Below are 13,964 nucleotides of genomic sequence, written 5' to 3'. Positions count from 1 at the left end.
GTCTACACCTGTGTTTTAGCCAGCATTTGAATCACTTTGAAATATAACATACGTTAGTACAAAAGACTGCCTATATGCTTTTGCAACCTCAATAAAAAGTCATGCACATATACTAAACCTTTCAAGAAATTTCCTAAAAGCTTGGAGATGAGGAGAAAACCACAAAATCATAGTAGCTCTGAAACATGAGCCAAAGCAGGATCCAGTGAACACGTGGGGAAAACCGATCCAGTGAGAACGCCAGAAGGTTTACCCTGCCACCTAGCCAGCCACCTTCCACTGCTGCATTTTGCTGACAGTTTGCTGGGTTATGAGACCTCAATCATGTATAGCTTTACAGGTCAAAAAGCAGCATGTTGTATCACCAGTTCTTAATGAAGATCATGGTGCATTATTTACTTCCAAGGAAGAGAAAAGTTCAGGTGAAGAACTGGATAAAGAGAAATTGTTAAGAAAGAAACAGCCCTTTGCTTCCCAATGTCCTTCCAGCATTTTTGTATTCCAGTTGTCAAAGAAGGAAACGACTAGGCACACACCATTACTGTAAATTGTACTAAAATTGAACATACTAAATTATCCTAGTTTAGTATTTAAGAGGTAAATAACTAGGCTTAAATGCTACAGTGGGCAGAGGGAAAAAAAAGCCATAGGAAGGTGTCTGCAGGCACAGGCTTAAACACACCAAATGGTCCTGCCTTCTGCGTTGCTCACTGCAAAAGGGCCTCACACACCAGTGTCAGTTTTTCTGTGCAGCTTCTTCAAAAAGGTATCTAAAGACATTACATTAATGTTTCCACTTACTATAAAATAGAAGACTACAGCTGGAGGCCCTTAGAGCTTTTGCAAACAGGATGAAAAGTCAAACAAAGTCACAAAAACAATCTCAATCCCTAAGGCACCAGATGACCTTGCATATCCTTCCTGACATTTAGTGCATCATGCTAACCTGTCACACTGAGCCAGCTGTGTGTCTGGTTCATTCTTTCTGGGCAAGGCAATATCTAATAAAGAGAGGGAAAACAGAAGCTTTTCAAGTGAACACAGCAGGACTGGTATCAAAAAGATGTCAAAGCTGGGTTTAGTGCTGCCAGGAAATACCATATCCACAACTGTATCTGCTAGCATTATCACATCAGCTTGAATACAATCAAAAGGCAGAACTGGAACACACTACCTCCCTAAAATATGTATCACCGCTGTATGGCTTGTGTGGCCTGCACACCTCTTAGTCCTCTGTGGGACTGATCACATAAGTTGCTAAGTATCTTTCTCACTGAATGACACAGGACGAGGGATACTTCGCTGCGCTCTTTCTGTGAGGCACCCTGCACAATTCAGCAGGGGCTCCTATACGAGTTTATCTTATGTGTGTCCAATACTGCGTTCCATTTAGAGAAAAAACACTTAGAACTGAGTGCAAGGTATGACTTACTGTAGCGTGAATTTGTTACATGGTCACACAAGTCTGAATTCATCATGTTCTAGCACTCGCCATGGGACATCATCAGGCAATCCTCAGAATCCAATAGCTGCAATGTCCCTTGCTAGACACCCATATATGACAGTATGCAAACTTCTAAGAAACTAATCAAGAGTAAAGATTATTAATATAAAATTATCCCCCACTCCTTCCTCATATGCGTAAAACTGGAGAAAACAAGGAGCATCAGGCTACTTATTTTAAAACCAAGAAAAAAGATACTGTCTTGTAAGAAGGTAGTAATACAAGGAAACAGTTGAAAATTCACAAACAGAGCTAATCAGGTCGTCAGGACACTTGAAAAAGCACGTAAGGGGCCAAGAAAACCAAGCACTCATTTCAGGTAAATAAAGTAAACAGTTAGAAAGTTGAAACGTAACTGACTAGTCTGAATTCGTTCCATAAAACACAGGAGGCTGTGGCAGCAATTACCTGGCTGCAGAGTGCTCAGGAAAGCCTACAGCCCAGCCCCGGCAAGCACTGTAATTTTGCCTCACAGTTCTCACTGCATGTTGCCTTTTGTACGTTTTACTTATGTTCTCAAGTCAGGGTTTCTGCCTAGTTGTTCAGAGGTTTAGCCAAGTCCCTTTCCATCTCAGAGTCATTGTTTGAAAACCTGATATATTAATTCTTAAAGTATTTTGTAATAGTAATTAAAACATATTACTACTGCCTCAACAAAATCTCAGTTCAGCACTTTTGCTCAAATCGTCATTAACTAATAGTGAGATATACAGATAAGAAGTAACAAACCAGACATTCTCCTCATTTAGGAGTCTGCTCTGCCAGACTCGCGAAACCTCACCCTCTGTCAGTGGTCTGTCCACCTTCTGATAAATTTGTATAAAGACCCATTGCGGAGGAAAGCTTCTCATGTACTGCAGGCTTTTGGTATCCTTTCCAAAAGATTCCAGCGTTGCTCCTTCAGGGCCATTCTGCTCAGTAAATCAGGGGACAAGTGGGCACATGGGGACGTCTTGCACTGAGACCTGTGGTGACCTTTTGCCCCAGCTCCCTAATTCTCTCCTACTGGAAGAGCAGCTGAGTTGTTTCTGAAGCTGCTTCTGAGCCACTACCACATTTCAGCATAAATCCCTACTGATTTTGGTTTGCCATAGGAGGGTGGATTGTAAACTGCAGCTCGTCAAGAGCTGCTTCACAGAGCTGCCCATGCAGTGGGGACAGCAGTTACCGTTAGCGTTGTGGCAGAAGAGTACGATCACTGCAGATACGGGTGAACATGGTTGTTTAGAAAAGATTAAGCACGAGTCCTGTAAAAATAAATCCTGCCTCACTAATCTCAGAGCTTAAAGACAGTAAATATGTCAATAAAGGGAACCAGCAAATATAATACAGATAAATTTTTAAAAAGGCTCTGACAAGACTCCACTCCAAAGTTAAAACACTAAGTTGCTGCTGAGGGAAAGCTCTTTTACGGATTGAAAGATGGTTACAGATACGAAGCTGAGAGGGGCTCGACAGTCAATTTTCAAGACAGAGGAGAGGAAGCAGGAGATTCCCCAGGTATCAGTGCTGGGACTGGTTTTAACCAATTATCTTTTTCAGTGACCCAGACAAGGAAGCAATCAAAGACATCTTCAAGTTTGTCAATAATATTAAGGTCTTTGGGGTAGTCAAATGCTATTCTGATGTCAAGGAACTCCAGAAGGGCCTCACAAGAGTGCATGAGCGGGCAAAGAGGTGGCAGGTAAACTTCCACATCACCTGAATGTACAGTAATACACTGAGGGATAAATAAATCCAAACAGTACTTATATGATGCGGGACCTCAGAGCTGCCAGTTACAATTCAGCAAAGAGATTTTGGAAATAGGGTTGACAGATCATTAGCTCAATATGCAACGGCAGTGAAAAAAGCCAACAGAATGTAGTACCTCACTGGGCAAGGAAGGTATTGAGAACAAGGCCTCTGCCTTATCATTCTGCTCTCTCATTCATCGTTCCCTGCTCCGTAAGAACTTGGTGGTACTGTGTGCAGCTCTGGCCTCTCTGAACCTCAAGCAGTGTAGCAAAGCTAGAGAAGGTTCTGAGAATGGTGACTAAAGTGATAAAGGGGATGATGAAGTAGTTGCCTCATGACGGGAGGCTAAAAAGGCTATGACTGTTTGGTCTAGGTAGGAGAAAACTATCAGTGGAGAAGAACGTGACAGATTTACCAGCTCTCTACAGTTCCTACGTAACAGCTGGATACTGGCAAGAGTGCAAAGGGCACGGACTATAACCAGCAGCCACGCTCACAGGCTTGTCCTGGAAAGCACGTGCAGTTGCCACTGCTGGAGGCTGGGACAGACAGACTGCTGGGCACATCCCCGACGTCCCCACTTCCACAGTGCACCTCCTGCTCGCTCCGATACAGCTGCTCAGTTTTTCCTTTTAACTTGATCTAACTCTGCCTTCACGATAAGAAATTCAGGACGCCTTCTTTGAACTGTCTGCACTGCATGTATGACAGGATTACTTAGGAAAAGTAAGTAGGAAGGCAGCGAGTGTGTGCGCCTGTGCATACAGTATCAACATGGCTTGTTTGGGTGCTCCCAGTTTCAAGCCAGCTGGTACGTGGGCTGTTGACTTACGCTGAGGTGGTTGAGAATCAAAAGGCATCATCATCTTGGGCCTCATCCCCCTTCTTCCTGCCAGGGTGGACATGCTATCCTCCGACTCATGCCCTGAAGGAAAAATACTGAAGGTTATTCACTACTGCAGCAAGCCTTGTGTGATACCATACCAGACTATTTCAGTCCTCTGTGTTTCTGGGCTGTCCTGTTTGTAAGCAGTTCTGTGACTCGTAACTGATAAAACCAGCACTCTCATCCCTCACTAGAAGGCAGAAAACACAGTTAGGGTAAAGATCATCAGGCACTGTAGAAACTCTTCCAGACCATCATGCAAAGACACACCTCTGGCAGTGCAGCTCTGGGCAGTGAGGGGCAGGCATGAAGAGTCACACCTGTGGGTCAGACATGCTGGACTAACGAGTTACCCACTCGCCAAGTGAAAACTCACCCACACCAAAACCTGACTGTGTCTGTCCGCTGAAAGAATGTCATAAACATCTCTCAACAGTTTGATGTGAAACACTTGTTAGATGATCTTCTGATTACTAATCAGTATTTACCCAAGGGAAACGCATGCCTTAACTCTTGGGCACTCAATTTTCTCACTAAAACGTGTGATCCAGCCTTTTCAGAGAATCTTACAAACTAGGCACAAACCCCAATTCATTACTTGGAAAACAAGAACAAAAAAAGGCTAAGGGTAACTAAATAAAAGGTCAATAAAGCAATTTCACCAGAGTAAAATGCATTTGATTTTAAACATCACAGTCAAAGTACTCGTTGATAGCTCACCTCTGTAGGAATTGCGCCTTTGATGGATATTGCTGTCCATGGAATTATCAACGGGGGTGATGTCTTGGGAGTTGCGAGGGATTGGGGTATCTGTCATGATTGGGTTGGGATCTGGAGATTTATCAATGGGTTTTAGCTCCAGTCTTTCATGATGGATCCACAGGTCAGGAGGCTTGACGTCTTTCGAGTTTCCTTTGTACTTATGGGACCCGTTCACTGATTTGCAGGCAGCTCGTTTCCTTGGGAAGGAAAACAAATGAAATGCTCTTAGATGTAGGCTTCCTTTCACTTGTTGAAAGAGGCAAATTTTCACTGAGATTTCCTTCAGATCTTGTATCCAGCTGAGCAAAAGCTACCCACTGGGCAGGAAGCTTTGAATTTTACATATAAGCACATCTGACATCTCAAAGCATATTCTGCAATTCTGATGCCATGAAATTTGTCTCAAATGCTACCACATGCCGTAGAACTGTGCTCTACAGTCTAGGCTTTCATTAACAAAAATTAAGTTTTCAGTACTTATGGTTATTAAGAGAATATTCTAAACATGAAGTGTACATACATCGTGCTGTGCCCTTACTCCAGGGTTACAAACAGCTGCAAACAATAGCTGTAGGAGGAGTGTACAAATAGCCACTTATCCCCATAGGATGGTTAACTCTACAGATTAATGACATGAGCATTCATTTTCCCACCACTCAGGTCAGACACATCTGACGATGGGCTTTTTCATCACTGCTGAACAGCAGCAGCAGCCGCCCGATTTTAAGGCAGACATTTGACATGATGGAATTTTGGAAAAGTAAACCGCAGAGTTCCGACACTGCCCTCCACACGCGCTCCAAGCTTTGGACCCTGGCAATGATGGAGGAAGGTGTCCTTTCTGGGTGGCAAGTTTCCTAGAACCGGCTAAGATATGACTAAATATGATTTTGAAAATACCAACGAACAGAGCTGTCTGATGTTGGTGATTCACAGCCAGACGTGCCCCCGGCATCCTGCCTGGAGCACTGTAGCTGAACCAGCACAACAGATCAGGTTATTCACTGGCTGTGGGTTGCTGCATGTAAGAGGTGGCATTTAGAAACTGGGAAAACAAAGGCAAGATTTCACAGGCTTACTTCTGCTCTTTGAAAATAAAATGTATCTCTTGGGTGCAGGCCCATGTATTTTGCCCTCTCCCAAGCACACCCCCAGCTGCTAGACCATATATCCTTGCTCGCCTCTCCTGAAGGACTTGCATTTTTACAGGATGGTTCAGCTTCAGCAAAACAAGTGCAAATTATCTTCTACGCCTGACTTTTAATAACTTTCTTAAAACTCTGTTTTGCATAACAGAGTCTTTTCAAATGTTAAAAAAAAGCTTTCAGCTCTGTTCAGTTCTTTCAAAGGACATGCAGGAACAACCTTCAGGAGCCTATAAATGGAAGCATTGCTGCTGTAGTCTTAATTCAGATGGTCTAAATGAGGAAAGAATTCAGATACACACCTGTATTTTGAATTTTGGAGCACTTTTCTAAGGAGTCCAGCACCAGATTCAGATTCCACTCCAGTAATCTATCTAAAAATTGGATATTACCACACACAGCTTGTAAACATACTCCACACAGTGAAGTACATGCTAAGAACAGAAGTGAGAATCTGCCTGAGCTGCTGAGCTCTCACAGCTCTAAACAGATGTATTGGCTCAGGTTTGGCAACAATTATTTAAACAACGAAAGGGGCAAGTGCGGGTATACATGAAAGCATTGCCACAGTTTGCCTGTAAACTCTGGACAGCTTGTAAACTCTGAAACACTGCTTAGGAAAAACAGCACCTCGGCACCACTGCAGGTAGGATCATGAAGCTGCACTGATGCATGTAGTCTTCTGAACACAGGAATCCAAACTGCATTACCCATCTGTTGTCAGGACCAGAATTTCTACAGCCCGCAAGACGTAAAAGCAATAAACTTAAGCATCATAAAGAAAAGATTAAATCACAGAATTACACGAGAAAGGTAGGACAGGGCAAAGTGCCACCTGGACATCTTACTTTTTTTGGTGAGAAGTTGTACGACGAGTGCAGAAGACTGCGACTATCACCACTATCACAACGGTGATCACTCCAACAGACACTATGATTACAAGCAGCATGTTGCTGTCCAAGGGAGAAGTAGGACTTCCATGGGGACTGTTACTGCCTGTTGGAGATGGAAGAAAGGGGTTATTTATTATACAGAAAAAAACCCACCTAAAGCAAGCAGTGCCCATCAAAGGCTTCTAAAATCACTCCGATTAGCAGAATGAGAAAGATATTTGTCTGCTAGGACTTCAAGTGAAGTGCTTGCTTATGTTCTTGTCATTTGCTAACTGTGTTTCTGTACAACTACTAAATCTATAAAATGCTTTATAGATCCATTTCCAACTAACGGTCTATGAAAATGTATGTTCATCCTACTCAAATAGTTATCATAAAAAAAAGTTCAATAGTTTAGACTCTAAGGGGAGTTAACTTGGGACTTTGCTAAAACTTTAGTACCACGGGCACTCCCTTGGACCCAATAATCACATGGGTCAGCATCAGTATTCTGCAGTGGTCACTCTCCTTCAAAAGAAACACACTTTCTGTAACACTAATGAGTGTTACCTTAGGGAAAGGCTTCCAGAATGCACAGTGCTAATAAGGAGGAGTTAGGATGATTTTTTTTTTCCTTCCTAATATGTTCTTATGAATTAATTTTACACTTGTGCGCTATAGCAGCCATTTAAACTGGGAACAAGATCTGCTTATCAAGACTGAAATGCAAATGCACACATTGATATTTTTTCCATATACCCCACACAGCAGGCAAGAACGCTGTGACAGAAGTATGATACTATTTCTTGAGTGGAAAGAACTATCATCATGAAGAGAAAAGGTTACTGGAACAGATGTAATTGGTATTTTCAGTCGGATACAGCATCACTCCGTGAAACACCAAACGATTTTGCATTTAAATTGAAAAGCTTTGTAACACCACTTACCACCAAGTGGCGGTTTGTAATCCGGCCCTATGTCCACTGGGCGGCTGCCTTTCCCTGCAGATCCTGAAGCTGGAAAGGTCGTATATGTGGTAATTTTACATACATATATATACACACATAAACACACACTTTAGCATTTCTAAGGAAGCTCTTTTAGAATTTCTCTGACCCACTGTGTGCATTTTCCCCCTCCTTGTCTCTCCCCTACAACATCTATTTGGCTTTGAACAGCAACTGTGTATCTCCAAGAAGAGAACAACTTCTTCAAAAGACCTATTTAATAATTAGTTTATTGTGTTAGTATTTTCCTAAGTAAGCTTAGGAGCCTCTACGAGTATTCATTTTAAAAAAATACAATAAAAATTATTTGCAGTAATGCACAGATATATATTGAAGAAAATGGCTTTGCCACACTTGTACAGACAGTTAATCACCTTGAAACAGTGATTATACAGGGATTTTCCCCTCATACCTAATCACAGTAGGTGTGGAAGGCTAGAAGTGAAGGATCAAAAGCAGAGTAGACACGATACTAAGTCCCTGCCTATCCATAAAAAACTTGCTTTCAGCTTCTCCCTGTTCTTTTTCCATTTGTTTCACCTTCGCCGGAAGTGACAGTGAAGTATTGCAAAAAACTTTTTGGTGAAACCTGGGATTCATTAGTTTCAAAGCTTTATAGGCTGACAATGGAAGTTAACGTATCTGTTCCCCAGTCATCACCAACTGAGGCCAATGACACAGCCCTCCTGAACCTGGGCTGCTCCAGGGGGCTCCTAGGTGCTGAATGCCAGAGCCAACACCAGCTGCAATGCTGTCCTCCTTCCACTTAAAAAGTATTTCCCCTTGCATAATTCAGGTCTAATTTAGATTACTTGCTGCCAGAGCAAGACACATGAAGTCACAAGTTCACCTCTAATGTTAAGACCTCTCCTGAGTTAGCAGAATGCTTCCTGCAGATAAAGATACACAAAATCCTCGTTCTTTCACTTCTGTATTTTCATTAAAATGCACTAGTGCAATATGACCATGAATGATAAAAATACTGTAGTAGGGGAAACATAAAGCAAGATGGAAAGAACATCCCTATTGGTATCCAAAATACTCTGCACATTTTTACCTGTTACGCACAAAAAGCCAAACCCACAAAAATCGGAAGTCTGCAAGTTTGGCAGTTTCACCATCGGGAGAAGGATTTTCTCAGTTAAAAATCTACTCTAATCAAGAGGTAGTAAGCGTTAAAGGATGTGTAACAAATGGAAATTGTGAACTTGAAGTCAAAGTCTGTAAATTAATCCCTGTGAAATAAAGACAACTGGTAAACCCAGCAGAAGTTTCCAGCAAAACTACTGATTTATGCCCCAAAAAGAAAATAAGAAGGAACGTTACATGTAATCAGTGAGGATTTAGATGCAGTCTGAAATTACAGGAAAGATGTATTGCAGGACAAATCTATAATGAAAAAGACACACTGCCCCTGCAAGTCTAGAGAGGACACTGCAATCAGTGAAAACCTGTCCTCTTCCGGAAATACTGGACTACTAACTTGGCAGCAGCCATGAAATAATTTAACAGAATTTTAAACAGCTTGTATTTGATACATTTGTATCTGCATGACCAGATAACTTGCACTGGAAATATGTGAAAAAAAACCAACCCAACCCTAAATGAATTGTCTGAATCACTGAATGTAGCGCAGAAGATGCACTGAAGCACCAGAGAAGCTGGGGGTGGTGGTGGTGGGAATAAAGGTGACTGACAGTATTTTAAAAGGACAACTAGACACCCTACACATTGTTAGTGCAGCAGCTGCAGCCTTAACATAGGCAGGATCATGGAAAAGGCGACAGACAGGCGATGGTGGCATACTTAATGCCCACCTTTCTGTTTTATTGAAAAACATGTATTTTCAAACTAACTAAATGTCAGACTATAAATTTGGTTGGCAACAGTCAGACATACTGAATTTAGACTTCCATAACACATTTTACCAAGTACTTTACAATGCTTTGTTAAAAATAACATCATAAAAAAAGCAATGTGGCACATATTAACAAGATTAAAAACAAATTAACTTATAAGAATGAGAATTATAACTGCAGAATCATTATTCACAAGGCATATTTCTAATGAGTTCTGCAAAGACTTGTGCTTGGCCAAGTGTAATTCAATATCCTTAACACCATGAATGAAAATTAAAATAATTGCTACTGAAGGTAACAGGTGACGTAAAATAATGGTGTAGATAAGATATACAAAGTCACCTGCACAGACTGACAGGGGTCATGTGGTACATGTGAGCGTAATGCAGTGGTTTGCGGGGTGTGTGCGCTCCCTGAATGATGTATATACTCACACTGCCAACTGCAGATTTTATATACCCCCCATACGTGTGTGGGTAAGTGGCAAAGTGTATAAATCACATTTAGATGACAAAAAACATGGGAAGGCAGTGACACGGAGGAAGCAGTATTCTGACAAGCTGCTCTATTTCCAGAGGACGTAGCCATCCTTGGGAATAACTACCCACGCACGACCCTCACAGCGCGCGGCAGCTCAGGGACACCCGATACTGGCACTGACTGCGGTGACAGTGCCTGTACATTTCCAAAAATGCAAAGGTAACTAACTACAAGATGCAAAGTCCAGTTTTCAAAATAGTGTAATTTAGATACTTAACCAAGACGCTTCTCGGTATCTAATTCCTGAAACCAGGGATCAACAGTTGAGGCTCTAAACCCCGGGGAGTTCCTCTCTGAGGCAGTGCCTCGGGCTGACCCTCCGCTGCCGTTTATGTGGCCGTAAGGACTGTCCCTCACTGCCCCCCTCGGAAGCAGCGAGTCGTCCCCCCCGGAGCACACACCTTGCTTCTACCCCGCATGCTCTGAACAAGCACACACGCGTGCTGCACCGGCTGTATAGACACTGGCCTGTTTTCCAGGATCTCATAAAGTTTGTTGTTGAGGTTTCCTGTTTCCTTCCATACGAAGGAACAGTTTAAGGTAACATTTACTTGAAATTGTTATTTTATTGTTGAATTGTTTTTAGCTTGTCGGTCCCCATGTTACCCATTAGGTGTCTGCAGCCAGACCACACATTCTGTGTCACTTCAGGACAGTTTCACCAGGGTCAGACACCTCAACCTCTGCTTCTGTACTCGGCTGGTGCAGCTCCCTGAGGCCTGACAGCGATGGCCACTAACTTCTCCTCATCCAAGCTCTGTGCTGTGGAAGTGTGTGGAAGAACGCTACAGTGTGCTTAATACAGAAGAAAAACATTAAATTGGGGGTCAGAACAAACCAGACAGAACCACCACGGCCCGCTGCCACTGTAGCTCTGTTCCTTCCCCGTGCCCAACAACTTGCCCACCATTTCCTGAAAGACGGCCTGCAGCTCAGGGACAGTCACAGCGGGCTGTCCTGCTCTTCTTCCTCTGCTCCCCTTCTACATTTAACGTACTGCCATGATTTTATGATCTCCGAGTGTTCTTATAGGAATTCTGAAACAAAACTCTCAGCTTTTATGATTTATAAATTATATAATTTGGTAAAAATTAATCAAATTGTTACTGGAAGAATGTGTTACTTTAGGATGGTAAGAACGGATGAGAAGATTTAGTTTTCTGCTGAAATGAGGTCAGAATAGCGCAGAACAGAAACCAGCAACTTTTACATTGCACCTGTTAATCTCCACCTATTCCCTTCCACTTGCAGTTGAGCGCCGATGATGACACGTGAGCATCTGCTCACCCACAGACATCTCAGCTAGCATCTCTGTTACACAAGTCTGGGTATGAATTTACTCCAGAGCCATCTATACCAGCATTATTTGGTACACAGAAGGTAAAAGCATATTTAATAAATTACTTCTAAGTAACAAGTTGAGAAGCAACCCCCCACCCCCCTCATTCTCAACCCCTTTAGGATCTATTTAATTGTATGTCTAAGCTGCTTGCCAATGTCCTTTTAAACTCATCCCTTTAGATTAATTCTTTCCCTTTTTATTGGGCTTGTAGGTTATTTGGAAGAAAGCAAAAATAGCCCTGGGACATCCACCTTATAATTCAATGCAGTAGACTCAAAGCTATCATTTTTCAAGCTAGTGTTTTAAAACCTTAAGGCTTTTAGTAGCTATTGCTGTGCTCTTCAGGAGTGTCTGGAGTCTAAATGAGCTGACGAGCAGAATCTCTCTCGCAAAAAAGCTATCTAGAGCAGGCATACTTCCCTTTATTATGAAAATAATTACCCTTTATTATGAAAATAATTACAGATGTAGAGCTTCACAAAATAACAACTGTTTGATCTTCCACCTCTATGTACTGAGATCTTGCATCAGTGGTCAGAGCCTGGCTGGAGTATCAATTAATCCAAACTCGTTCTGACAGAATGATTCAGCTCTGGCACAACCCGCTTGTCCCTTCATGCGACATCTGACTACAGAGATCACTTTATATTCCTAACACCCAAACCACAAATAGGGCTTCCAGTTCTTCCACTATTAAAAGCACAAGAAGAACCCACTCATTTACAGTTAGAGCAGCAGATACTGTTTCATTTAGGAAATGCAACAGCACACGGACAGGAAAAACAAAATGTGTGAAGGATGGAATAAAAGAGAAAGCATGGCTATTCATTTACCTTGATCATTAGGCATTTTATCTGAGGATTCAGCTAGTGAGACAAGCAAAGGGAAGGAAAAAACAAGAGAAAGATCACAAGGCTTGAAGGAGTGAGACGGAATTTTAAGTTGCACATAGTGTAAGCAGACTAGCTACAGCTCTCATTTCTAACCACCAATACTCACATGGAAAAAGTAACGTTAAAACCAGCTGCTCATAAATTTTTGTTTTTCACCACTCCTTACAGTACTTTTTTCCAGGCTATCATGCATTTGTGCTATTTCACTAGTTCCCCACCACTAAGCAGTTCTTTATTTAAGAGCCTGTTGTGTCACAGTAGTTCCCATTATATCATCCAAGTCGCTGGCAAGCAGCTGTGCCGCTGGCTACCACCTCCAGAGCCTGCTGCCTGACGCTGTTTCATCACGAGCACCCGCAATGCACAAGACCCTGAATCTTAAAGCAACTAAAATCTGGTTTTCTAAAAAGCACATTTAGGACCCAGACCCACAGCATTAATAACTAGATGACCAGAGTGCCCACCACTAATTTTGAAACAACACAATTAATCAAACAGCTGAGCAACGTCTGTGTATGTATTAATATATATAACACAAGAGCAACCCAACAGAAAAGTTTGTTCTAGTCAGACTCCACTGTCTTCTTGTCTTTTCCAGTTTAAAAGTAACATTCACGCTACTGGTACCTTATCCTTACAGGGGCTGCATTAAGAAAACAAGAGGAAGACATTTAGAGATACGTGCTAGTTCACCTTTTGGGGTTCTGAACTGGACCGCCTCAGACATGGGCCCCATGCCCTTCGAGTTGCGGGCCTGAATTTTGAAATAGTATGGTGTATCAAGGGTCAGTTCTTGTATTTGATGGGTCAGTCTGTTTCCCACGACGGGCTCAATAACCCAGTCATGTATTTCAGCATTCACATCCGTACTGTAGTAAATGATGTATCCTGTCCAAAGGAAAAAGCAAAAGAACTTCATACATAAAAGAACGGGATAGTCATAAGATCTCACAGAAAATGTTCTATTGACTTTTAATGACATTTGCACAGTTAAATGACTATGGCTTTTCTGAAAGTGTATTTTTTCTCTTTCAAAGACTAATTATTCAATTATTCAATTGCATTCAATTATTAGGCAGCCTTCCCATCGTAAATTTTAAGCTGATCAAAAGTGGATGTTAAGAGGAAAAAAGCAATTTAAAATATCAACGTTATTTCTGACCACCATTCACTGAGTATGAAGAAACTCCTCATTTCCATCTCGTTACTGTTCACAGTCCAAATAATATAAAATAACATAAAGCTGTTATCAAAGCGTTGTCAAAGTATTAACATTTATAGAAAATAGATAACATTAAAACAACAGAACACTCCCATGCACAGCTAAAGAACATGTTCAGTAGTTTGTTTTATATTTTATATTTTTCAGTTTATTAACAAAGATGACAATAATCTGAAGAGAACTGAAGTTATCTTG

At 41.8% G+C, this 13,964-nt stretch overlaps 1 protein-coding gene across 9 annotated transcripts in view; it reads right to left on the bottom strand.

Moving 5' to 3' along the window:
- Positions 1-13,964, bottom strand: part of NEO1 (neogenin 1) — a 206,660-nt gene that overhangs the window by 8,107 nt on the left and 184,589 nt on the right. For 7 of the 9 annotated variants that reach the window (XM_040600358.1, XM_040600353.1, XM_040600361.1 and 4 more), the window contains exons 20-25: positions 13,241-13,435; positions 12,488-12,520; positions 7,854-7,922; positions 6,883-7,030; positions 4,848-5,086; positions 4,074-4,166 (exon numbers count right to left, since the gene is read on the bottom strand). In XM_040600358.1, the coding sequence (XP_040456292.1) occupies positions 4,074-4,166; positions 4,848-5,086; positions 6,883-7,030; positions 7,854-7,922; positions 12,488-12,520; positions 13,241-13,435 (777 nt within the window). The remainder of the gene's footprint in view (positions 1-4,073; positions 4,167-4,847; positions 5,087-6,882; positions 7,031-7,853; positions 7,923-12,487; positions 12,521-13,240; positions 13,436-13,964) is intronic. The other 2 variants (XM_040600355.1, XM_040600359.1) reach the window with 1 other exon arrangement.

The sequence above is a fragment of the Falco naumanni genome, chromosome 7, assembly GCF_017639655.2.
Source record: "Falco naumanni isolate bFalNau1 chromosome 7, bFalNau1.pat, whole genome shotgun sequence".
Taxonomy (NCBI): Eukaryota; Metazoa; Chordata; class Aves; order Falconiformes; family Falconidae; genus Falco; species Falco naumanni.
The sequence above is the reverse complement of the archived record's forward strand: the minus strand, read 5'-3'. Positions and strand labels throughout refer to the sequence as shown.